The sequence below is a fragment of the Capra hircus genome, chromosome 19, assembly GCF_001704415.2.
Source record: "Capra hircus breed San Clemente chromosome 19, ASM170441v1, whole genome shotgun sequence".
Classification (NCBI taxonomy): domain Eukaryota; kingdom Metazoa; phylum Chordata; class Mammalia; order Artiodactyla; family Bovidae; genus Capra; species Capra hircus.
In genome coordinates, this window is record NC_030826.1 from 46093693 (window position 1) to 46121236 (window position 27544).

A 27544-nucleotide genomic window follows, 5' to 3' on the forward strand; every position below is an offset into this window, starting at 1 on the left:
GTGACGAGTGGGCTTCTTTTGCTGTGGTGCGTGGGCTTTCTCTAGTTGCAGTGCATGTGGGTTTAGTTGCACCACAGCATATGGGATCTTAGTTCCCTGACAAGGGATTGAACCTGTATCTCCTGCACCAGAAGGTAGATTCTTAGCCACTGGACCATCAGGTAAGTCTTACCATCTTAGCCATTTTTAAATGTACATTTCAGTAATTTTAGTTTTAAGTGCATTTACATTGTTGTGCAACCAATCTCCAGAGCTTTTTATCTTACAAAATTGAAACTCTATCAGTTCAGTTCAGTTCAGTTCAGTTGCTCAGTCGTGTCCGACTCTTTGCAACCCCATGGACTGTAGCACGCCAGGCTTCCCTGTCCATCACCAACTCTCGGAGTTTGCTCAAACTCATGTCCATTGAGTCAGTGATGTCATCCAACCATCTCATCCTCTGTTGTCCCCTTCTCCTCCTGCCTTCAATCTTTCCCAACATCAGGATCTTTTCAAATCAATCAGTTCTTCGCACCAGTATTGGAGTTTCAGCTTCAGCATCAGTCCTTCCAATGAACATTCAGGACTGATTTCCTTTAGGATGGACTGGTTGGATCTCCTTGCAGTCCAAAGGACTCTCAAGAGTCTTCTCCAACACCACAGTTCAAAAGCATCAATTCTTCGGTGCTCAGCTTTCTTTATAGTCCAACTCTCACATCCATACATGACTGGCTGGAAAAACCATAGCTTTTACCAGATGGACCTTTGTTGGCAAAGTAATGTCTCTGCTTTTTAATATGTTGTCTAGGTTGGTCATAACTTTTCTTTCAAGAAACAAGCGTCTTTTAATTTCATGGCTGCAATCACCAGCTGCAGTGATTTTGGAGCCCCCCCCCACAATAAAGTCTATCACTGTTTCGATTGTTTCTCTATCTATTTGCCATGAAGTGATGGGACCAGATGCCATGATCTTAGTTTTCTGAATGTTGAGTTTTAAGCCAACTTTTTCACTCTTCTTTTTCACTTTCATCAAGAGGCTCTTTAGTTCTTCACTTTCTGCTGTAAGGGTGGTAACATCTGCACGTCTGAGGTTATTGATATTTCTCCCAGAAATCTTAATTCCAGCTTGTGCTTCATCTATATACCAGTTATACCTATATACCTATACCAGTTAAATAAAAATTACCCATCCTTGACCCTCCATCTCTGGAAATAATCATTCCACAATACTTTCTGTTTCTGTGAATTTGTTCACTTGAGATACCCTAGTAGAATCATACAGCATTTGTCTTTCTGCGACTGGCTTATTTTGTTTATCATAATGCCCTCAAGATCTGTGTTGTAGCATGTGTCAGAATTTCCTTCCTTTTTCATGTTGAATAATATTTCATTGTGTGTGTACACCACATTTTTCTTATTCATTTGTCAGTGCACACGTGTTTCTTCCACCACTTGGCTATTGTGAATAGTACTGCTATACAGATGGGCATGCAGATATCTCTTTAGGCTGCTACTTTGATTCTTTGAGCTATATACCCAGAAGTAGACACAATCCAGTTTGTAACATTGCTATCAGTCCTGAAAATTCTCTCATGCCCATTTGTAATTAATCTTCACCCGATCCCTAGACAACCACTAATTTGCTTTCAGGCTCTATGATTGTGCCTTTTTTTTTTTTTAAACAGTTAATACATTAAATCATATAACATGTCTTTCATACTTGGCTTCCTTCATTTTGCATAATGTTTATAAGGTTAATTCATGTTGCAGTATCAATAGTTCATTCCTTTTTATGGACAAGTTCATATTACAGCTTATGGATATACTCTGTTTTGTTGATGGGTGGCAAGTTCATAGACATTTGACTTTTTCAATTTGTGACTTTTATCAGTAGTAATTAAATAAATATTTGCATACATGTCTTTCTGTGGACATATGCTTTTATTTCTCATGGGTAAATTCCTAGGAGAAAGATTGTTAGTCTGTATAGTAAATTTATGTTTAGGTTTTTAACAAATTGCCAAACTGTTTTACAAAGTGGCTATAACATTTTCTTTCTCAGCAGCAATGTATAAAGATTCTGGTTTCTTCACATCTTTGTCAACACTTTCTTTTTTAAAATTTTAACTTATAATAAGTGTGTAGTGATATCTCATTTTGCTTTTAATTTTCATTTCCCTAATGACTAATAATTTTGAGTATTTTTGTATATGCTTGCTATCCATTCAGGTATCTTTGGTGAAATATATATTCAAATCTTTTGCCCATTTTTAGAATTCCATTTTGATTTATATATATTATTTTAGAGTATATCTCTTTTTGGTGGTTGCTTCAGGTATTATATATACATAACTTATCACAGTCTACTGATGTCATTATTTTACCAGTTCAAATGAAGTATAGAAATATTGTCTATCCTTATGTCCCTTTACCCTCCCCTATGTATGATATAATTGTCTTAAATATATCCTTTACATATATTTAAAAGCATATTGGACAGTTTTATAATTTTTGCCTCAACCATCAAATGTGATTTAAAAACTTAAGAGAAGGAAAGCCTACTATATTTACCCATATTTTGGCTTACCATTTTTTATTCTTCCTTCCTGATACTCCAGAGTTCTTTGTTTTATCCGTTTCTTTCTGTTTAAACATCTTCCATTTAACCATTCATTTGTTTACTGTCAACAGATTCTCTTCATTTTCTTTCATCTGAGAACATCTTGATTTTCCCTTCATTCCTGAAGGATATTTTTTTTCTAAGTATGAATTTGTGGTTGACAGTTCTTTTCTTTCAGCACTTGAAAAATATGGTGCCACTTCTTTCTGGTGTCCATGGTTTCTGAGGGAAATCTTCATTAGTTTTTTTTCCCCCCTATAGGTAAGATGTCATTTTTTTTTAAACTACTTAAAAATTTTTTTCTCTGTGTTTAATTATGATGTGTCTTGACATGGATTTCTTTGGCATTATCCTGTTTGAGTTTCACTTATTTTCTTGGATCTGTAGGTTCATATCTGTTGCTAAAAATTTGGTAATTGTTTAGCCATTATTTCTTTGAGTACCTTTTTAGCAATTCTGTCTCTCTTTTCTTCTGAGACTCTGATTTTACAATGTTAGATAATTTTTTTTATACTGCTACAGGTCCCTGAGACTCTTTTCTTTTTTTATTTCAATCTATTTTCTTTGTGTTGTTCATTGAATGATTTTGCTGTCTTTCAGTTCATTGATTCTTTCTTCTCTTTTCTCCACATATTTCATACTGTGATTTCATAACTTATTAATGTTCATATTATTAAAGATTCTGACAATGCTTTTCATATATAACATTTGTGAAATTTTTAGTATTTCATTGGTATGTTAAAACCAAAATTCATCTTACTATTGGTGTTTTCTTTTTGACGTATATTTAATACTTATTTGCATACTGCCTTATTTTCAGTGTTGACTGATATCATTAAAGCTATTGATAAAATTAAAGATGAAAATATTGATTATGGGGATCTGAACACTAGTCTTCAAAATTTAGGAGTTTACCTTTCTAAGCCAGAATTTCAGAAGATCACAGAGTTGACTGAGGTTGGAGGTAAGTGACATATTTTCAGGAAAACTGGGTTGATATATCTGAAAAGAGGATCAGTTTGCTATTCTTTTCCTCAGAGTGATGACTTTACAGATTTTATTGGAAAAAAAGTCCATTAAAGTTAAGCCAATACAGAAAAGTACAAAAATACTCAAAAGTACAAGACTCAAAATCTCATTGTCCAGAAATAAGCAGTCTTGCAGATGGTGACTGCAGCCATGAAATTAAAAGATGCTTACTCCTTGGAATAAAAGTTATGACCAACCTAGATAGTATATTCAAAAGCAGGGACATTACTTTGCTGACTAAGGTCCATCTAGTCAAGGCTATGGTTTTTCCAGTGGTCATGTATGGGTGTGAGAGTTGGACTGTGAAGAAGGCTGAGTGTCAAATAATTGATGCTTTTAAACTGTGGTGTCGGAGAAGACTCTTGAGAGTCCCTTGGACTTCAAGGAGATCCAACCAGTCCATTCTGAAGGAGATCAGCCCTGGGATTTCTTTGGAAGGAATGATGCTAAAGCTGAAGCTCCAGTACTTTGGCCACCTCATGCAAAGAGTTGACTCATTGGAAAAGACTCTGATGCTGGGAGGGATTGGGGGCAGGAGGAGAAGGGGATGACCGAGGATGAGATGGCTGGATGGCATCACAGACTCCATGGACGTGAATCTGAGTGAACTCCGGGAGACGGTGATGGACAGGGAGGCCTGGCGTGCTGCGATTCATGGGGTCGCAAAGAGTCAGACACGACTGAGTGACTGAGCTGAACTGAACTGAACTGAAAAAGCCTCTTGATGAAAGTGAAAGAGGAGAGTGAAAGAGTTGGCTTACCGCTCAACATTCAGAAAGCTAAGATCATGGCATCTGGTCCCATCATTTCATGGCATATAGATGGGGGAACAGTGGAAACAGTGCCAGACTTTAATTTTTTGGGCTCCAAAATCACTGCAGATGGTGACTGCAGCCATGAAATTAAAAGACGCTTACTCCTTGGAAAGAAAGTTATAACCAACCTAGACAGCTTATTAAAAAGCAGAGACATTACTTTGCCAACAAAGGTCCGTCTAGTCAATGCTATAGTTTTTCCATTGGTCATGTATGGATGTGAGAGTTGGACTGTGAAGAAAGCTGAGTGCCGAAGAATTGATGCTTTTGAACTGTGGTACTGGAGAAGACTCTTGAGAGTCCCTTGGACTGCAAGGAGATCCAACCAGTCCATTCAAAGGAGATCAGTCCTGGGTGTTCACTGGAAGGACTGATTTTGAAGGTGAAACTCCAATACTTTGGCCACCTCATGTGAAGGATTGACTGATTGGAAAAGACCCTGATGCTGGGAGGGATTGGGGGCAGGAGGAGAAGGGGACGACAGAGGATGAGATGGTTGGATGCCATCACCGACTCGATGGACATGAGTTTGGGTAAACCCCGGGAGTTGGTGATGGACAGGGAGGCCTGGCATGCTGCACTTCACGGGGTCGCAAGGAGTCGGACACGACCGAGTGACTGAACTGAATTGAACTGAATGAATAGTCTTTCAGACATTTTTTCCCCCTAGGCAAAAATGTAAACAAAAAGAAAGTAGGGTTTGTGATTTTACTCTCTGATTGACAGAAGTCAGGACTAAAGGCATGAAGTGGGGCAAAAAAATGACTGTTTATTATGTCAAAGCCCACAGTTCATAATAAAGGTACCAATTCTTTTAGGTGCCTCTAGAACATAGCAGCAACTTTCCTAAAGAGAAAGGTTGAGAGTGAGGTATAGGAGGGTATATGGTTATAGATAAAATAATAATGACCATGAATTGATAATATTTGCATCTAGGGAGTGTACATGGTGCTCATTGCCATTTACTTTCTATTTTGAATATATTTACAATTTTTCATAATAAAAAGTAAAAAGAAATGGAAACAAATCTACTATAAAGTTATATAAGACCTATGTGGAAGAGTCAGACACGACTGAGCGACTTCACTTAGAAATTAACAGAAACCTTAATTTTTGCCAAGTAGGTGGATATAAAAAGTTTCCTCACTGTGACCTAAATTTTGCATTTCCCTGATTCCTACTGCTGATGCTAAGTCGCTTCAGTCGTGTCTGACTGTGCGACCCCATAGACGGCAGCCCATCGGGCTCCCCTGTCCCTGGGATTCTTCAGGCAAGAACACTGGAGTGGGTTGCCATTTCCTTCTCCAATGCATGAAAGTAAAGTCCTATTCATTATTATATACTTGTGAAGCAAAAATATAATATGTAAAATGTAGATTATTTTAGCATCTAAATCTGAATATATACAAGATATTGAAAACTATATGTGGACTTCATCTGTCATACCATTTCTTCTTTTAACTTTAATCCTTTTATACAAAGTGATTTGGTTCTTATTTTAGTGTACCTGGGGGCTTCCCTGGTGGCTCAGAGGTTAAAGCACCTGCCTGCAATGCGGGAGACCTGGGTTCGATCCCTGGGTTGGGAAGATCCCCTGGAGAAGGAAATGCAACCCACTCCAGTATTCTTGCCTGGAGAATCCCATGGATGGAGGAGCTTGTGGGCTACAGTCCACGGGTCGCAAAGAGTCGGACATGACTGAGCGACTTCACTTTCACTTAGTGTACCTGGGTTCTCACGTGCTTCAGTTGTATCTGACTCTTTTGACCCTGTGGACTGTAGCCTGAGAGGCTTCTCTCTCCATGGGATTCTCCAGGCAAGAGTACTGGAGCAGATTGCTGTGCACTTCTCCAAGGGATCTTCTCAGCCCAGGGATTGAACCTGCATCTCTTATGTCTCCTGTATTGGCAGGCATTCTTTACCAGTAGTGCCATCTAGGAAGTCTCATTTTATTGCTGTGGTTTGCAAAGTTTTGAAATTCTTTATTTTTGGTTTTTGTTTATATTTGGTGCTGTTAAATCAGTAGAATTCTTTTGTTCCAAATGAAATCTTGTAGAGTACCCCAGTGTATAAAACATAAAAGTTGAGTTCTTATGACCAAAGTAGGTAACATGACCAAGTGAACTGATAAAGCATCTTAACACATCCTTAGAAATAGGAGAAAGAACTCAAGAATTATTGTCCTGAAATAATCATCTGACCAGGTTATGTTAAAAAGAAAAAAAAAAAACCCAACAGATTTAGGTTCCCTCTAAGTGAATTACTTCCTGGCTGTTGATGGTATTCCATATTGACTCCTCAGTATTTTAAAGTATATTTAAAATGAAAAAATTAATTTTATGATGATTAGAAAAATGCATTGAAAAGTAAAAAAGATGTATATCATTTGGCAAATTCAGAAATGCTTCCCAAATATCAACTTATATAGCTTTTGGGTCCCTCCCTGTTTCTGATGAAAGACCTAAATGAAGAGAGTTGAGATTGAGCCAAAATATGTCAGGATGATGTGGAAAATAGTTAAGGGGAATGTGAGAGGCTGAACCCATAGACTAGGAATTATATGGAGGAAATCATTATAGTTGTAGCCAGGCATAAAGATTTCAGATACTCTCTTCTCTTCTGGTTTCTCTAGCTTTACTTGTTTTAGGTTTTTAAACTTAAACTAAGATGTATTTGTTCTGTTTCTCCTGACTCTGACCTCTGATGGAATTGAAATTAGCTAAGTAATTTTTTTCTTTTGGGCTTGACAACCTGATTCAGAACATGTCTTTGTGATATTGCTATTTTCATTTATACTTATTCAAGTTAGGTCTGAATATTTATTTCAGGCTCTAACTTTGAAACCTGGTACTTGTTATGGTTAACCTTGTGTTGGTGGTTTAGCAAAGAATGAGTGCCAAATTCCAAAATCTCTGTCTACCCACATGTCTTTTCATAGAACATATTTAAATGTACCCAAGGAATCTTTTCTAAAACCTGTGGTTGCTTTTCTGTTTCAGCGTATGTAAGAACTTAAGGACCAAATGGAATTATAGGTCATAGAGATTTATGTCCGTTGGTAAACAGGCCCAACCCTAGATGCAGATTTTGTTAAAGCACCTGCTAGTGTTATTCGCACCTCGTAACCTCAGACGCTCCTTGTTTGTTTGCTTTTTTCCTTTCTTTCAGAATTCTAAATAGCTGAATTTAGTTGTGTTTGAATTTATGTGCTGGATTCAGAGGAATCTCCACTTAGGTGACTGAGCTGCAATGCCTACTGCTTACTTTAAGCTGGTCTTTGAAAGTGAAAAGTGAAGTAGCTCAGTCATGTCCGACTCTTTGCGACCCCGTGGACTGTAGCCTACCAGGCTCCTTGCTCCATGGAATTCTCCAGGTGAGAATACTGGAGTGAGTTGCCATTTCCTTCCCCAGGGGATCTTCCCAACTCAGGGATCGAACCCGGGTCTCCCGCATTGCAGGCAGGCGCTTTAACCTCTGAGCCACCAGGGAAGCCCCTTAAAGCTGGTCTTTAAGCTGCTATAAATTGAAGACACTTAACTGAGAAGGTCTTTTTGTAACCAGTCTTAGAAAATTTGATTATCTTGACTTGCTGGTTGATATGAGGCTGGTAGGAGATTATCCAGAGTAACAGAATATAAAAAAAAATCATGGGAAATGGGATACACAAACTCTTTGTATCCTTTTCTGCTCTTTCTCCCCACATCAGAGAGATACGTGACATATTTAAGGCAGAGCTCTTATAGTTAGGGAGATGTAGGGCCCTACTAAGGGGCTTCCCCAGTGGCTCAGAAATAAAGAATCTGCCTACAATGTGTGAACCACAGGAAACGTGGGTTTGATCCCTGGGTCAGGAAGAACCCGTGGAGAAGGGCATAGCAACCCACTCCAGTATTCTTGCCTGGAGAATCCCATGGATGGGCTACAGTTCAGAGGGACACATAGAGTTGGACACAACTGAAGCAACTTAGTATGGCTCAACAGGGCAAAAGGAAAGTGAAGTTGCTCAGTCATGTGCAACTCTTTGCGACCCCATGGACTGTAGCCTACCATGCTCCTCTGTTCATGGGATTTTCCAGGCAAGAGTACTGGAGTGGGTTGCCATTTCCTTCTCCAGGGGATCTTCCCAACCCAGGAGTCAAACCCGGGTCTCCCGCATTGTAGGCAGATGCTTTACCATTTGCACCACCAGGAAGTCAACAGGACAGGACCCTGCTAAAAGACAGAAGCTGGAAAAATGCAATAAAGATACATGCTCTTACTAGAGTATGGTTCCTAAAAATCCAGGTGTTAATTTGAAAGCCAAGGAAAGATAAAAGATAAGACGCTGTTGGTTGTAGTTATATGTGTATATATATTTCCAATTTTATTGCATAATAAGTGACAAATATAATTGTATGTAAAATGTATAATATTATGATTGAAAGATATAGTGGAACGATTAACAAGATCAAGATAATTAACACATTTACACCCATTACCTCATATAGTTAATTTTGTGTGTGTGTGAATGATGAGAATGCTTGACATCTAATCTCAGCAACTTTCAAGTAGAAATTGTCATATTGCCATATTTTCAACTATAATCACCATGCTGTACATTCGATTCTCTGAATTAATTATTCTTTTTCTTTTATTGAACCTATTTTTCTTATAACTGAAAGTTTGTGCCCTTTGACCTATGCTTCTCCATTTCCCCTTCCCCCCAGCCCCTATCTACTTTATGTTTCTATGAAATTGTTTTTTTTTGTTTTTTTTTTAAGATTCCACATATAAGTGATACCCTACAATACTTGTCTTTCTCTCTTTGGCTTATTTCACATAATGAAATGCATAATGCCCAGCAGTTCAGTTCAGTTCAGTCGCTCAGTCGTGTCCAACTCTTTATGACCCCATGAATTGCAGCACGCCAGGCCTCCCTGTCCATCACCAGCTCCTGGAGTTCACTCAGACTCATGTCTGTTGAGTCAGTAATACCATCCAGCCATCTCATCCTCTGTCATCCCCTTCTCCTCCTGCCCCGCATCCCTCCCAGCATCAGGGTCTTTTCCAATGAGTCAACTCTTCGCATCAGGTGGCCAAAGTACTGGAGTTTCAGCTTTAGCATCATTCCTTCCAAAGAAATCCCAGGGCTGATCTCCTTCAAAATGGATTGGTTGGATCTCCTTGTAGTTCAGAGGACTCTCAAGAGTCTTCTTCTCCAACACCACAGTTCAAAAGCATCAATTCTTCGGCGTTCAGCCTTCTTCACAGTCCAACTCTCACATCCATACATGATCACAGGAAAAACCATGCCCAGCAGGCTTATCTATATTGTCACAAATGGCAGAATTTCCTTTTTCATGGCTAAATAATAGTCCATCATGTATATATAATTTAAAAAAAGGGAAATGATTGGATCATGTGGTAGTTCTATATTTAATTTTTTGAGGAACCACTATACTTTAATGACTGTACCCGTTTACATTCCAATCAACAGTGTATAAGGGTTCCTTTTCCTCTATATCCTCACCAATATCTGTTATTTATTTTTGGTAATAGCCATCCTAACAGATGTGAGATGATATCTCATTGTGGTTTTGATTTGTATTTCCTTGATGATTACTGATATTAAACACCTTTTCATATACCTTTTGGCCTTTGTAGCTATATATTTAAGCTCTCAGTTCAGTTCAGTTCAGTCGCTCAGTCGTGTCTGACTCTTTGTGACCCCATGAATCGCAGCACGCCAGGCCTCCCTGTCCATCACCAACTCCCGGAGTTAACTCAGACTTACGTCCATTGAGTCAGTGATGCCATCCATCCATCTCATCTTCGGTTGTCCCCTTCTCCTCCTGCCCCCAATCCCTCCCGGCATCAAAGTCTTTTCCAATGAGTCAACTCTTCGCATGAGGTGGTCAAAGTACTGGAGTTTCAGCTTAAGCTCTAGGCAAGGTTTTATCTGCTGTCAATATACTTTCTGCTTATACTGTATTCTAGTCTATGATCATAAACTATAGTAATTCTAAATCCTTGAATTAATTTTCCCTGTTCCAGATTCAGAAAACAAGCGTTTGTCACTTTGACTTTGTAATCTAGTACTTATGTATTTTTGTGTAAGAAATAGGTGTAAACATCAATCAGAAATGCTAGCTATACAACCATCTGACTTTGGAAAAAGTTTTACATCTGCTACAGTATTTTTATCTTCAAACATTTGAAAGGCTAAAATTAAATTGAGATTTGTCTCTTAGTTTTATTTCTAGTGATATGGATTGCATAGTTTCTCTTGACTATTGGAAATGAAAATCTCAGCCTGATTTCTGCAGCCATAAGGTTTATTCATTCCATAAAATTAATCTTTTGGTCACTCAACAATATACAAAGGAAATATAATTCTTATGAGTGCATCAAATAATTTACATTTTCAAAGATTTCTTTATTGGATCCAACTTTTGTTTCAGTGAGGCTGATTTATTTAAAATGTTTTTCTTACAGAAGGTGACAAAGTACAAATTGAAGAATTTGCGAAAGTAGTAAAGGAAATACATGATACCTCCAAGTTAGAAGGTAAGTGTAGGATTACTTGTGACTGTTAAATTTATTTTTATTGAAGGGATGCCTTTGGTTTTGCTTTTTACTTTTTCTGCTTGTGCTAATTTCTGGTTAACATTGACATTGATCTATTTATAGGTAGGCAGATCTTGGTTTTGGTTAAAAGTTGACATGTTTCTTAATGAAAGAAAAAAGGTTTTTTGTAGAAAGGGGCCTGCTTAAACCTATTTTTAACTCTTTTTGTTTTTAGGATTTTATATGTAGAGTCAGCTACTGGCCTTAAAATTTTTCCAGATATGAAAATTATATATATCATTTTAAACCTCAGACTTAGGACTCCATCCTGTATATAGGCTTCTGTATTATATAATTTCTCATAAATCTTTTACTTCTTTAATAGATACTTATCATGTTCCTTTCTTTAGTTTTTGTTAAATATCAGAGAGACCATATGCAGTTCAGTGGCACAGTTTTTCTATTATTTGACTTCCATTTTGGTTTAAAAGTTAAAGATGTAGGACTGAAACCAATGAATATAGTACTTGTGGGGTTTGTGCACTTTCTTGTTTGAAAAATATGTTTAAAACAGTATTACTGGTGACTTATTTGAATAACCATTCAAATGACTGTTTGATCAGTGAGCACTCTTGAAAAGAATGACAACTCAGACAAATGTTAGGGAAACCAATGCAAAGGCATTTCTGTGTGCAAAGAAGTACACAATATACTTTATAGATTTTCAATACATGGGCTTTCTTGGCATATGAAAGTTAAAAAGTTAAAAGTTTCTCTTTTAGGTTAAGAAATATATTTAATATTTTGTGGTTTACATATAAGTATTTTACCTGGGTCATAACATAATTAGCATCAACATAGTGTAGTAGTTAATTAGATTAGCTAAGCAATAGGAAATAGTGCATAGTAGTAGAAAAGAGCATGGGCTGTGGAGTATGATAAGAGATGGGGGTGTGGTTCTTTGACTTATTAGCTGCCTACTCACTCTAGGCCATTCTGATTTCTTCATCTTTAAAACAAGGATGCTAAAAACATCATATTTCTCATACAGTTGCCAGGATCAACTGCAAAAATACATATAAAGCATAGTTATTAGGTATATATTATCTGCTTAGCAAATGATAGTTAACTTTGAAATCAGAGAGCAGGTCTCAAATGGTAAGAAAAAAAATGTTGAAATTAAGCCATTGAGAAAGGAGAACAGATAGATTCAGGTTAGGTACCTGAATCTTGGGGATGGTCACAGGGACTAGGGAGAAGGCATTGGAATCAGCCAGTCAGTGCAATATAAGACCAGTAACTACAGGGAAGAGTAAACAAGGGCTATCCAAGAAGGTAAGAGTTAGCATAGCAGGCCCTCCATTATAACTGATCAGGCTGGTTCACTGTGTCTCGACTGTCCACTGGAGAACGTGGAGGGGCCTGGAAAGGAGGCATAATGTGCAAAGTTCTGTACGTCCCTTCAACAAAGACACATATAGTCTTAAAGGATTATGGTCAGTGTCTGATCTTGTAGTTTAGGATATTAGGGATGAGGCAGGCAATGCTAGGTAATGATGAGGATTAAGAATAGCCATTGGTGTGGATGACTTTGGAAAGAAAGTAAAGGCTTGTTGGCAGTTAAGAAGTCAAGGTGCTCTGAGGTTAGGATCATCCTTATTATCATTGGATAATAATAGGATATAGAGTTGAGGGAAGATTATGAGCAATGTGCCAAAGTCCTTAGAGACTATGAAGGAGTGATCAGAAAGCAATAGAAAATGGTGTCAGAAGGGTGGCATAGTTGAATATCAGGCTTGAACCTTAAAGGAGAACGATACATTTTGATTGAAGTTGGACTAAAATAGGCTCAAAAGAGCAGCAGAAAACCAGGAGAATGGTGCTCTGTTTCCTGGTCCTATGGTATATGGAACATGGGAGGATGAATAGACTGTACTCAAGATGATTACGCAAGGAAACAGTATTTTAAAGGAAACCAAATTTTGGTTAAGACAAAGAAGAGCTGATACAGGTTTTTAGGTGTTGGCAAAACTCAAATTGCCATCTGCAGTTGTCTCCTAATAATGTTAGGGGAACAGGAAGTGAGGCAGAATCTAAGACACTAAGAAGCTGTGATTACCATTTGTAGCTAGTTCTTGTTGGTTTTAATAATTATAATAAAAACCACAATTATTTTATTGCTAGTAATAATGACACTTAATAAACCCTTAGTATATGGTTGGATGGCATCACCGACTTGATGGACATGAGTTTGAGCAAGGTCTGGGAGTTGGTGATGGACAGGGAAGCCTGGCATGCTGTAGTCCATGGGGTCACAGAGAGTCAGACATGACTGAGCGACTGAACTGACTGAGCTGATACGTCTAACGTTGTTTTAAATGTTTTTCAGTATATTTTCATATTTAATCTCCACATCAACCTTGTGAGGTAGATACTATTATAATTTCATTTTACATGTAAGACAACTGAGATTTGTAAAGGGTACTTCCCTGGTGGCTCAGACGGTAAAGCATCTGTCTACGATGCTGGAGACCCGGGTTCGATCCCTGGGTTGGGAAGATCCCTTGGAGAAGGAAATGACAATCCACTCCAGTACTCTTCCCTAGAAAATCCCATGGACAGAGGAGCCTGGTGGGCTACTGTCCATGGGGTCGCAAAGAGTCGGACATGACTGAGCGACTTCATGTAATGTAATGTAATGTAATGTAAGTAGTAAAAATTTGCTCAAGGTCCTAGAGTTCCAGGTCACAAATTCCAGGGTCAGGATTTGAATGCAGGTCTATCTGACTTAAGAGTGCCTCCTTTGACAAGGCTGGATGTGAAGCAAAATTCCAGATGCTGGAATACAATTGAGTCCTGGTAGAATTGAAGAGAAAAGATGAATGAGCCCTTGTGATACTGTGTTTGATATTTTACAGTTTTCATGATTCTAAAATTTATTTCAACTCAATAAATAAAGTTAATTTTGCTTGCTACTATTAGAACTCCATATGTCTGACTCTTTGCGACCCCATGGACTGTAGCCCACCAGGCTCCTCTTTCCAGGCAAGAATACTGGAGTGGGTAGCCATTCCCTTCTCCAGGGTATCTTCCTGGCCCAGGGATTGAACCCAGGTCACATTCATTGCAGGCAGATTCTTTACCACTGAGCCACCAGGGAAGCCCAGTAAAATAACTCTTCTGTGTAACTGTAGTGAAAAATTCAGCTATATGAATCATTTTGGTTATGCCAATTTTATATTAGCACCAGAAAAATGTGATCAAGAACTCTTTGTATATTATACTGGTGGACATAGCATTTCCTGAGGTCTGGATTCTTCACTGAGATTTCTTATTCCTCAATTCAGGATATGATAATAAACCATGGGTTGCCACTGACAAAAGCCTGTAGTGATGGCTACTGCTTTTAAACTCAGAGGCTAGATCAGTTACTAAATAACTTCTTCCCATTTCTAGAATCACAGGAGACTATCTTAGCTGTTGATTTGCCTGAAGATGACATGATACCTGGGAAGAACTTGGAAGGTTTTCTAGGAGACATTGGAATTAAGTCACCTAAAGAAGAGGTAGAGAAAATTCTTCAGTCAGATTTTGTTTCTGGTAAGCATTTAAATACTTCTGTCAGGTAGTCCATCCTAAAGGAGATCAGTCCTGGGTGTTCATTGGAAGGACTGATGCTGAAGCTAAAACTCCAAAACTCCACCTCATGTGAAGAGTTGACTCATTGGAAAAGACCCTGATGCTGGGAGGGATTGGGGGCAGGAGGAGAAGGGGACGACAGAGGATGAGATGGCTGGATGGCATCACCGACTCAATGGACATGAGTTTGGGTAAACTCCAGGAGTTGGTGATGGACAGGGAGGCCTGGCGTGCTGCAGTCCATGGGGTCGCAAAGAGTCAGACTGAACTGAACTGAACTGATCAGGTTGGTTGTTTGTCTCATTTTGTTTTCGGTAGGACTAGTCTTTATAAGTATTCTTTATAAAGAGAGTACAAGGTCTTTGTTCAAGTAAATTCAATTCCTTTGTTGAGCAAATAGCTGTAGGCATTTGCTTGTTATTTTAAACATTGTCTTTGAAAAGGAGTCTTGCCTTGTTTGCAGTTATGAGAATAAGCAGGTTGAAATTTTGTGGAGAGTGGGCCTGTTGTAATCCTCTCTCCTCAGATCTATCTTAAATTAGTGACGGAAGAGTAGTTTGAATTCAGAACTTGTGAGTAGAAATCCTAGCTTTGTTGCTTTGGGCAGAGTGAAGTTACTGGACTTTAAAAGTTTCTTGGTATTTTTAGTTTTTTTTTGCACAGAGCTCAGGTATCTACAATCTTATCACAAAGCATTTTGGATGAAAATGAATCCAAAGTATCTGGTAAATAAAACTTTCAAGAATAAATTAAAGCTTTAAAAATTTCAATATAAAAGTGGTATGCTGATTTTGATACTGTATACACTTTGATTAATTAATTAATTCTTGGCTGAACTGGGTCTTGGTTGCTGTGCCTAGGCTTTTTCTAGTTGCATCGAGCAGGGACTACATTCTAGTTGCAGTGTACAGGCTTCTCATTGCAGTCGCTTCTCTTGTTGTAGAGCATGGGCTAAAGGCTCTCGGGCTTCGGTAGTTGTGGTGTGGGGGCTCAGTAGCTGCAGCTGGTGGGCTCTAGAGCACAGGCTCAGTAGTTGTGGGGCATGGGCTTAGTTGTCCCACATCTTGTGGAATCTTCCCAGATCAGGGATCCCCTGCGTTGGCAAGTGGATTCTTAACCACTGGACCACCAGAGAAATCTGATGCTGTATTTTTAATATTATTTTGTCCACAAATTCTTTCTTGTGACCTCTCTTTCTTTTCCTTCCAGAAGACAACATGGTGAATGTTAAAGACTATATGAAGACTCTGAGTGACACCCAGAAACTTTCCAGTTTTATTGGTAAGATCTTTACGGTAAACTGTTAAAAAGCAACTCAGGACTCATTTAGAGGTCATCTAGTCAAACACTATATTGGATGCTTAATCTTCTCTGTGGTATCTTTGACAAATGTTTGTTTCATCTATATTTGAGCACTTCCAATTATGATAAATTTTACTGTTTTCTTTTTCATTTAAGAATTGTGCACTTGTGATGGAAAAGACTGGGAAAAAATAAGGTCTTGATCTTTTTCATAGTCAAAATAAGAAAATTGTATTATATACGAAAGGCAATATTTTAAATGTTATAAAAATTTTAATGACCAGAAATGTAAGAAATACAAAGTGTAGCCTCTATAATGTCACTGTCTGGAAAATTCCTGTTAATATTTGGTAAATATCCTTTTAGGCTTTTTCCTTTAGAACAATGGATATTTGTGTATTCAAAATTATTATTTTAAAATTAGATCACTTAGCTCCAGTATTCTTGGGCTTCTCTGGTGGCTCAGATGGTAAAGAATCTGCCTGCAATGTGGGAGACCTGGGATCAATCTCATGCCCATAATATTCCATGTGCGTGTGTGCCAAGTCGCTTCAGTTGTGTCCCAACTCTTTGTGACCCCGTGAACTGTAGCCCACCAGGCTCCCCTGTCCATGGGGATTCTCCAGGTGAGAATACTGGAGTGGGTTGCCATGCCCTCTCCAGGGGATCTTCCCCACCCAGGGATTGAACCCAGCTCTCTTGCATTGGTAGGTGGGCTCTTCACTACTTGCATCCCATGGGAGGCCCATAATATTCCATAATTGGCTTTAAAAACTTAACAGTGTGTCTTAGATATTGTTCCATGTTTTATTATATTCAAATGGCAACCCACTCCAGTACTCTTGTCTTGAAAATCCCATGGATGGAGAAGCTTGGTGCAGGCTACTATCCATGTGATCGCAAAGAGTCGGGCACGACTGAACAACTTCACTATAAGCTACCTCATTCTTTTTTTCTTCTGGTTTTATAGAGATATAATTGATATACAGCTCTATATAAGTTTAAGGTGAATTGCATAGTGATTTAATTTATATACACCAAGTAATTATCACTGTAAGTTTAGTGAACATCTATTTCTCATATAGACACAAAATTAAAGAGATAGAAATAATATATATTTTTTGTGATGAGAACTCTTAGCCTTTACTCTCAACAACTTTCATATATAATGTAACAGATTAATTATATTTATCATGATGCACATCCCATCCCTAGTGCTTATTAATCTTGTGCCTGGAAGTTTGTACCTTTTAACCACCCTCTGTTCTCTCTCTGGTAACCACAAATCTGATATCTTTTTCTATGACCTGCAACACAATGTTAATTCCTATTACATGACATGGTGATTTGATATTTCTAAACATTTCAAACTGATCAGCACAGTGATTCTAATTACCCTATGTCACCACACAAAGACACTACATAGTTACTGACTATGTTCTACTCACTGTACGTTTCATACCCATGACTCATTTCTTTGGTAACTGTAAGATTGTACCTCTTAATTCCCCTCACCTATTTTCTTCTCTTCCCAAAACTTTCCCCTCTGGCAAATACTTATTTGTTCCCTGTATCTAAAAAGCTGTTTACATTTTTGTTATTTTTGTTTATTTCTCTGGTTTTTTTTTTTCTCGATTTCGCATATAATTAAAATCATATAGTTTTGTATTTCTCTGTATGACTTAGTTCATTTGGCATAATACCATCTAGGTCCATCCATATTGCAGCAGATTACAAGGGTTTATTCTTTTTTATGGCTGAGTAATATTGCATTGTACATGTATTCCACATCTGCTTTGTCTATTCATATATTGATGGGCACTTAGGTTGCTTCCATGTCTTGGATATTATAAATAATGCTCCAGTAAACAAAGGGATGACTATGTCTTTTCTAATTCATGTTTTTGTTTTCTTTGGATATATGCCCAGGAGTGGAATTGCTGAGTCATAATGGTAGCACCGTTTTCAGTTTTTTGAGAAACCTCCATACAGTTTTCCATAGTGGTTGTACCAAATTACATACCGACAGTACAGATTTCCCTTTTCTCCACAAGCCAAAACTTGCTATTTGTTGTCTTTTTAAAAAATAATATTTTGTTTTTGTTTTTATTATTTATTTATTTTTTGGCTGTGCTGGGTCTTCATTGCTGAGAGGGCTTTTGTCTAGTTGCAGCAAGCAGGGGCTACTCTTTGTTGTAGTGCGTTGGCTTCTCATTGTGGTGGCTTCTCTTGTTGCAGAGCACAGGCTCTAGGGCATACAGGCTTCAGCAGTTTCCACACGCGGGCTCACTAGTTGTGGTTCCTGCGGTTTGGAGCACAGGCTCAATAGTTGTGGTGTATGGCTTAGTTGCTCCATAGCATATGGGATCTTCCTGGACTGGGGATTGAGCCTGTGTCTCCTGCATTGGATGGATTCTTTACCACTGTGCCACCAGGGAAGCCCCTATTTGTTGTCTTTTTGATAACAGCCATTCTGGCAGATGTGAGGTGATATCTCCCTGGGGGTTTGATTTGCATTTCCCTGATGATTAGTGATGCTGAGCATCTTTTCATGTACCTGTTGGTCACCTGTATGTCTTCTGTGGAAAAATATATATTGATATCCTCTGCTTGTTCTTTAATGTGTTTGCTTATTTTTTTTGGCATTGAGTCATACCAGTTCTTTGTATATTTTGGATACCTGTATTGGATACATTAATATTATTTGCAAATATCACCTGACATTCAGTAGGTAGCTTTTTCATTTTGTGGATAGCTTCCTTCACTGTGCAAAAAGATTTTAGTTTAGTTTGAGTTAGTCTCATTTGCTTATTTTTGCTTTCGTTTCTGTTGCCTAAGGAGACATGTCCGAAAAAATATTACAAAGACTTATGTCAAAGAACATCCTGCCTATGTGTTTTTTAGAAGTTTTGTGGGTTTGAGTCTTACATTTAAGTATTTAATTCATTTTGAATTTATTTTTTTGCATCATGTGAGAGGGGAGTCCAGTTTGATTTCTTGCATGTAGCTTCCCAGTTTTCACAACACCATTTAGTGAAGATGGTGTCTTTTCCCTATTGTGTATTCTTCTACCTTTGTCATAGATTAATTGCCCACATAATTGTGGGTTCATTTTTGGGCTCTCTATTATGTTGCATTGAATTATGTGTCTATTTTGTACCAGTACCATACTATTTTGATTACTATTACTTTGTTGTATAGTTTAAAATCAGAAATTATGATGTCTCCAGTTTTATTCTTCTTTCTCAGGATTGTTTTGGCTATTTGAAGGGTCTTTTGCATTTCCACACAAATTTTAGAATTATTTATTTTAGTTCTGTGAAAAATACCATTAGTATTTTGATAAGAATTGCACTGAATCTCTTTTTCTGGTTTTGTTATCAGGGCAATGGTGGCTGTATAGAATGAGTTTGGTAGAGTTCCTTCCTCTGCAATATTTTGAAATAGTGATAGGTATTAACTCTTCTCTAACTGTTCAGTAGAATTCACCTGTGAAGCCATCTAATTTTGGACTTTGTTGGGAGTTTTTAAAATTATAGATTCAATTTTTTACTGGTAATAGGTATGTTCATATTTTCCATTTCTTCCTCATTCAGTCTTGGGAGATTATAGATTTCTAGAAGTGTACACAGTTCTTCTAGGTTGCCCATTTATTGGCATATAATTGTCCATACAGTAAAATCATGATCCTTTATATTGCTGCGGCTTCAGTTGTAACTTCTCCTTTTTCATTTCTGATTTTATTGCTTTGGGCCTTCTCCCCCATTTTTTTTCCTTAATGAGTTTAGAAATGGAAAGATTGGTATTTATTGGCATTTATTTCGGAATATAAGACCATTTTGAAAATAGAATAATATGGGTTGCTTTACTTATTAATATACTATTGAATGTGTATAATGAAGTGTTACAAGTAGTCCAATGCATCACAGTATAGATATCCACAGAGACCCCTATTTATAGAAACTTGACACATGATAAAGATGACATCAAGATGGTGAGGGACAGAGCAGCCTGGCGTGCTGTAGTACATGGGATTGCAAAGAGTCAGACATGACTGGGCGACTGAACAATAAGAACATGGGAAAATTGGCTCACTGTATGGAAGAAAATGAAGTTGGATTACTACTTCATACCGTATACAAAATAATCTTCAAATGAATTAATCTAAAAGGTAATACATTAAAGCTGATGGAGAAAATATTCTGCCTGTGGCTGTGAATAATTTATTATAAATAATATTCCCAACAGTATAGCCATTGAGTAAAAAAGATTTGATTATATCATGATTAAGCATTTGTGATAATAAAATGAAGGACTCTAAAACATTACCAGATATGTAATAGGTTGGAAGAAGATAATTACAACTTTTAGGACTAACAAAAGATTAATATCTTGAATATGTAAAAAATTCTGCAACTCAGTATTAGAAAGAAAAATATTCATTGGAAAATAAGGATATAAGAAGTCAGTACACAGAAGAAGAAACCCAAGTGGCTAAATATGTATATGAAGAGAGATGAGAATACTCAAGAATTGCTGTTGAGTAGGTAAACTAGTGTATAAAGAGTCATTCTGCGTAGCAAGCTGGCAGTACTTGTCAAGTTAAGTATGGATATTTCTTAGGACTTGATAATTCTGTCTTAGGTAAAAAGCCCAGAAAAGTCTTTTGCAGAGAGATGTACAAGAATGCTCATTGTAACATTGTTTATGGGAGGAAAAATGAAAGTAACTTAGTGTCCATCACTAGGGGATTGGTTAAGTGAAATATAGTCTATACAAACAGCAAATTATAAACAATAAATTAGATTTATATTCATACCATAAAAAGATAAAGACAGAGAAGAAATACAATAAATTTGTAGCATAAAATACTTCATATAGGTTAGACTTATTATAATGCCTGTAGGACAACACCATATATATATACACATACACTTTCAGCTGAACACATAAATCTTCAGAGAAAGATGAGAGATAGATTGAAAGAGATTGAGATTAAAGTAACAATATTGACAAACTTTATTTAAGAAACATAGTACTTTATATACTAAACACATTCTCTTCAAATGCCTATGGAATATTCATGAAAATAGACGATATTTAAGATTCATGGGGTTGCAAAGAGTCGGACACGACTGAGCGACTGAACTGAACTGAAGCCACAAAGAAAAATTTCAATGAATTCTAAATATCAGAAGTCATTCAGACCACATAGACGCACCATTCAGTTCAGTTCAGTTGCTCAGTCGTGTCTGACTATTTGTGACTCCATGAACCGCAGCACGCCAGGCCTCCCTGTCCATCATCAACTCCCGGATTCTACCCAAACTCATGTCTATCGAGTCGATGATGCCATCCAACCATCTCATCCACTGTTGTCCCCTTCTCCTCCTGCCCTCAACCTTTCCCAGCATCAGGGTGTTTTCCAATGAGTCAGCTCTTCCCATCAGGTGGCCAAAGTATTGGAGTTTCAACTTCAACATCAGTCCTTCCAATGAATACTCAGGACTGATCTCCTTTAGATGGACTGGTTGGGCCTCCTTGCAGTCCAAGGGACTCTCAAGAGCCTTCTCCAACGCCACAGTTCAAAAGCATCAATTCTTCAGTGCTCAGCTTACTTTATAGTCCAACTCTCACATCCATACATGACCACTGGAAAAACAATAGCCTTGACTAGACAGACCTTTGTTAGCAAAGTAATGTCTCTGCTTTTTAATATGTTGTCTAGGTTGGTCATAACTTTCCTTCCAAGGAGTAAGCATCTTTTAATTTCATGGCTGCAGTCACCAACTGCAGTGATTTTGGAGCCCAGAAAATAAAGTCAGCCACTGTTTCCATTGTTTCCCATCTATTTGCCATGAAGTGATGGGACCAGATGCCATGATCTTCGTTTTCTGAATGTTGACCTTTAAGCCGACTTTTTCACTCTCCTTTTCCACTTTCATCAAGAGGCTCTTTAGTTCTTCTTCACTTTCTGCCATAAGGGTGGTGTCATCTGCATATCTAAGGTTATTGATATTTCTCCCAGCAATGTTGATTGCAGCCTGTGCTTCTTCCAGCCCAGCGTTTCTCATGATGTACTCTGCATATAAGTTAAATAAGCAGGGTGACAATATACAGCCTTGACGTACTCCTTTTCCTATTTGGAACCAGTCTGTTGTTCCATGTCCAGTTCTAACTGTTGCTTCTTGATCAGCATACAGGTTTCTCAAGAGGCAGGTCAGGTGGTCTGGTATTCCCATCTCTTTCAAAATTTTCCACAGTTGATTGTGATCCACACAGTCAAAGGCTTTGGCATAGTCAATAAAGCAGAAATAGATGTTTTTCTGGAACTCTCTTGCTTTTTTGATGATCCAGCAGATGTTGGAAATTTGATCTCTGGTTCCTCTGCCTTTTCTAAAACCAGCTTGGACATCTGGAAGTTCATGGTTCACGTATTGCTGAGGCCTGGCATGGAGAATTTTGAGCATTACTTTACTAGCGTGTGAGATGAATGAAATTGTGCAGTAGTTTGAGCATTCTTTGGCATTGCCTTTCTTTGGGATTGGAATGAAAACTGACTTTTTCCAGTCCTGTGGCCACTGCTGAGTTTTCCAAATTTGCTGGCATATTGAGTGCAGCACTTTCACAGCATCATCTTTCAGGATTTGAAATAGCTCCACTGGAATTCCATGACGTCTACTAGCTTTGTTCATAGTGATGCTTCCCAAGGCCCACTTGACTTCACATTCCAGGATGTCTGGCTCTAGGTGAGTGATCACGCCATTGTGATTATCTGGGTTGTGAAGATCTTTTTTCTACAGTTCTTCTGTGTATTCTTGCCACCTCTTCTTAATATCTTCTGCTTCTGTTAGGTCCATACCATTTCTGTCCTTTATCAAGCCCATCTTTGCATGAAATGTTCCCTTGGTATCTCTAATTTTCTTGAAGAGATCTCTAGTCTTCCCCATTCTATTGTTTTCTTCTATTTCTTTGCATTGATCGCTGAGGAAGGCTTTCTTATCTCCTTGCTATTCTTTGGAACTCTGCATTCAAATGGGTATATGTTTCCTTTTCCTGTTTGCTTTTTGCTTCTCTTCTCTTCACAGCTCTTTGTAAGGCCTCCTCAAACAGCCATTTTGCTTTTTGGCATTTCTTTTTCTTTGGGATGGTCTTGATTCCTGTCTCCTGTACAGTGTCATGAACCTCTGTCCATAGTTCATTAGCCACTGTGTCTATCACCATTGGGTAGTAACAAACATTATTTATGAAAGAATATGGGAAATTTTTGCTTTAAAGACTGAAAACAAATGTTCTAAGTAATTCTTTGGTTAAAAAATAAACGCATGTGTGCTCAGTCACATCCAACTCTTTTCAACCCCATGGGCGTAAACTGCCAGACTCCTCTGTCTATGGGATTATCCCAGCAAGAAACTGGAGTGGGCTGCCATTTTCTCCTCCAGAGGATCTTCCTGACCCAGGGATCAAACTCATGTTCTGCATTGGCAGGTAGGTTCTTTACCATTGAGCCACCTGGGAATCTCAAAGGTGGCTTTGGGCTAACTAAATTTAAGTAGAAATTTAAAAAATTTTAGAAATGAATGACAGTGAAAACAAAATACATCAAAATACAAAATGTGATAAAAACAGTCTTGCAGGAAAATTTATAGCATTAAATGCTTTTAATAAAAAACAAGACAATTAAAAATAATTTATCTTAAATATTCAACCCATGCAGCTAACCAGCAGCATAAACAAAACAGCAAAACAATCACCCTTTCCCTAATATAGTAGTCAGACACTAATGAAACTGAAAATATAAGTTAGCAATATAGAACACACTCATACACAGATTATTCACATAACCAAAACAGTGAATAATACTTTAATAAAATATAAATTTATTAGCATCTTACCAGCTTCACTGTTATTCTTTCCAGACACTGGATAAGGAGAAAAAGGGGTTCCCCCCTCAATTGTAGCATTACTTTCCTTGGGTTCACTTTGCTGTTTTGTTGTTTTTATTGTTTAGCTTCTTGGGTTGAACTAAAAAGGTGAAGTGCTGCAGTGTTTCTTGTTTTCTAATATAAACATTTAGACCTATAAATTTTGTGGAGCTTTTGGTTTGGAGGATATTGCAGACAGAAAAACCTCAAGACGGATTTCTAGAAAGTGAATACATTTTACCCAAATCAAGTTGTTATGTGCTTATTTGAACAGACTAACCAATTAAATATCTTCACATTTTGTCATCTTTCTCTTTCTCTCTAGGAACAGAAGATCCTTGTAACATTGTTAATAGTGTCTCTGATGGGAAAGTTGCAGTTAAAGACTTTTTATCTACCTTGGAGAAACCTTTGAGTAAAGAACAACTTAGAAACTCTGCAACAGATGGTGAGTACTTCAGTTACCTCTCAGGTTTCTTCTTTAGAGTATACCTGTTCACATTGACTAAATTTTTAAAAAAGGAGTGAGAATACTGTAAGTTTAGGGAGGTTGTTATGAAACTATATTGATATATTGGTCACTGAATTGTTGGAACTTTTTTGAAAAGTGTATGGATATTCTTCTTTATTTGGAGAAGACTAACAGAAACAAGTAATCTTGTCCATGTTTTAAAAGCAGATGCTCATTTATTGGGGTGAATGGTCACAATAATACATATGATAGAACCCTACTCTTCTTCTTCCCCAACCTTGAATTCCAGAGACAGGATATTTCTTATAGAAAGAGCTTCACAAACAAGTGTGAATTTGGTGTGGGTTTTTCATAAATACCATTTACCAGTCTAAGGAAATTGCCTTATATTCCTTTTTTGCTAAAAAGATTGAATTTGTATTTGTTTATTTGCTTTATCATGAATTTTCCAAACGATTCTTATGTATCTCTTAAGGTAGGTCATCTGCATTTTCTCTTTTAATCTGTTAGTGTGGTGAGTTACAAGAGTTGAATTTTATAATATTAAATGAAACCTGGATTTTTAGATTAAACCCATCTTGGTCATGATATATTTTTCTAATAAAATAGAAATAGAAAATTTTTTTTTGTAAACTTTGTTTACAATTTATTAATCTTTATTTATGAGTGAGACTAATGATAGCTTTGTATTCTTGTACTGGCATTGTCAGGCTTCAATGTCAAATTATCCCTGTAATTTGAAAAGTATTCTTTCTTTTTCTAAATCCTAAAATAGCTTATATAACATTGGAATTGCATATTCCTTTCACGTCTAGTGGTATTCACCAAAGAAGCCATCTGAGCTTTATAGTTCTTTTTGGGTAGGTTTTTGATTACTAATTAATCTTTCATGTTATATGATTATTAGTTTTTCTTTTATTCTTGAAGTCAATTTTGGTAAATTATTCCCTAGGAGTTTGTCTTTTTTATATAAAAATTTATTGCTATAATGCTATAAAGTTTTTAACAATAAATTCTTAGTATTTTTGTAGTTATTTATAACATCTACATCATACTTCCATTTCATTCTTCATTTTGGTTATTTTTATGTTTTCCTTTTTAAAATCATTTATGCTAGTGGTTTCCCAAAAGAATTGAAAAAACATTTTTCCTCTTCCTTTGTCATTTTTGTTCAGTAAAGCATCTCTGTAGGGAGTTGTTGTTCAGTTGAGAAGTCATGTCAGACTCTTTGCAACCCTGTGAACTATGGCACACACAGATGGTAAAGAATCTGCCTGTAATGCAGAAGACATGGGTTCCATTTCCTAACTCATTTCCCAGAACCAAGATTACCCTGATACCCAAACCAAATAAGATCAGTTCAGTTCAGTTGCTCAGTCGTGTCTGACTCTGTGTGACCCCATGGACTGCAGCAGGCCAGCCATCCCTGTCCATCACCAACTCCCAGAACTTGCTCAAACTGATGTCCATTGAGTCAGTTATGCCATCCAACAATCTCATCCTCTGTTGTCCCCTTCTCCTCTTGCCGTCAATCTTTCCCAGCATCAGAGTCTTTTCCAATGAGTCAGTCCTTCTCATCAGCAGGTGAAAGTGTTGGAGCTTCAGTTTCAGCATCAGTCCTTCCAGTGAATATTCAGGACTGATTTCCTTTAGGATGGACTGGTTGGATCTCCTTGCAGTCCAAGGGACTCTCAAGAGTCTTCTCCAATACCACAGTTCAAAAGCATCAATTCTTCAGCACTCAGCTGCCGGGGGCCAGCGTGAGGAACTCCGCCCATGGCAAAGGTCATGAGGAAGGAGGCTTGGCATAACCAAAGGCGTGATCAAGCCTCAGGAAACCCCCTGTTCCTGAGCATCTAACCCCAAGACCAGAGTCTGTTTTATGCTCTCACCTACACCTCTGACTTTACGGGGGGCTCTCCCCCATAACCGTTTCTCTTGGAGAAGGAGTAGACATGCAGCTCCAAGTCAATAATAATTCTTGGGCGTGACAAGAGTGTTTCAGCTTATGGACTCCTCTGAAGGTTATCTAGCTCACCTGTATAGGTTCGTCCGGCCACATGTGATTGTTTGCAGCCTCCCAACCTGAGAGGCACGAGATGTTTTAGACTTACTAAAGGCAAAATCTTTTGGGGAGTTAGAAATTATTAGTATAATGGGTTGGTTAGGAATTATATTGGTGAAGGGTTTTTTCATTTGTTGTGTCAATAATTGCTGCTAATTCCCTGCTCTGGGTGGGACAAGGATGTCTCAGGTCAAACCTCTCTGCTGACAGACTAGCTTGTGTAACAGGATTATCCATACTCCTGCCACATGATTGTTTACTACCTCTCAACCATAAACAGCACTGAGAGTTTTGGAGTATTTTGAGAGTCTTAATTAGCATAGGGCTTTTTCTTCTTGTTGAGTCAATGATTGCCGCCAGGCCTCCATATCCTTAGGCACCTGGGAATATATTAATCAATGTATTTGGAATATAGAAAAGGAAATACAGTAGTTTTTGATGTTAGCAATACTAGACTTTTTGAGTTAATGGATTTTCTCTTTTGTAGTAGATCACTGTGCTTTGTTATAAATCACTGTGTCCTTGCTATGTAAAAATGTAGCTTTATCATATCTTAAGACTAAATAGATCTTAAGGGGAGCATTGGTGAAAGGATTTTCAGTTGTTGGGCTGATGTTTGCTGCTAAATCTCCATGTTCCCTACCCTTATAATGAATATAACTAACATATAGGAGAAATAAGTATTAACCTTTAAGCATATAGGAGAAATAAGTATTAACCTTTAAGACTAATCATGTTAACCTTGGGTTAAATAAATTCCTTTCTTGATTGTAACTCACTACACCCTCACCCTATAGGAATGTAACTTTATTTGGAGGGTGGTGCCTGGTTTAAGAAAAAACACCCTTGGAAGAAATAAGTTTTTTGGTTATCAGAAAGAAAGGATCACAAAATGTCAGCAGGTCTCACTCATGGCCAGAAGATGATGTAATATCCCTAAGACCTTTTTTTTTATACATTTATGTGAAGCACCTGATTTTGATAAAGGTCAGGGCTGCTGACCCCCGTGTGACTCTGTATTCATCCCTATGTGTAACAAAAGGTATATAAGCAAACCCAAAAATAAATCGGATCAGTTTCCGGAAAGACTGATTCCCCCATGTCGCTTCTTTCTTGCTCCCGTTTTTCTGGCTGAATTCCCATCTGGAGCAT

The 27544-nt window shown here is 37.6% G+C and overlaps 1 protein-coding gene across 1 annotated transcript in view; it reads left to right on the forward strand.

Moving 5' to 3' along the window:
* Positions 1-27544, forward strand: part of EFCAB13 (EF-hand calcium binding domain 13) — a 110200-nt gene that overhangs the window by 69115 nt on the left and 13541 nt on the right. The window contains exons 11-15 of the mRNA XM_018064016.1: positions 3420-3563; positions 10918-10989; positions 14446-14589; positions 15838-15909; positions 24181-24303. Coding sequence (XP_017919505.1) covers positions 3420-3563; positions 10918-10989; positions 14446-14589; positions 15838-15909; positions 24181-24303 — 555 coding nt within the window. The remainder of the gene's footprint in view (positions 1-3419; positions 3564-10917; positions 10990-14445; positions 14590-15837; positions 15910-24180; positions 24304-27544) is intronic.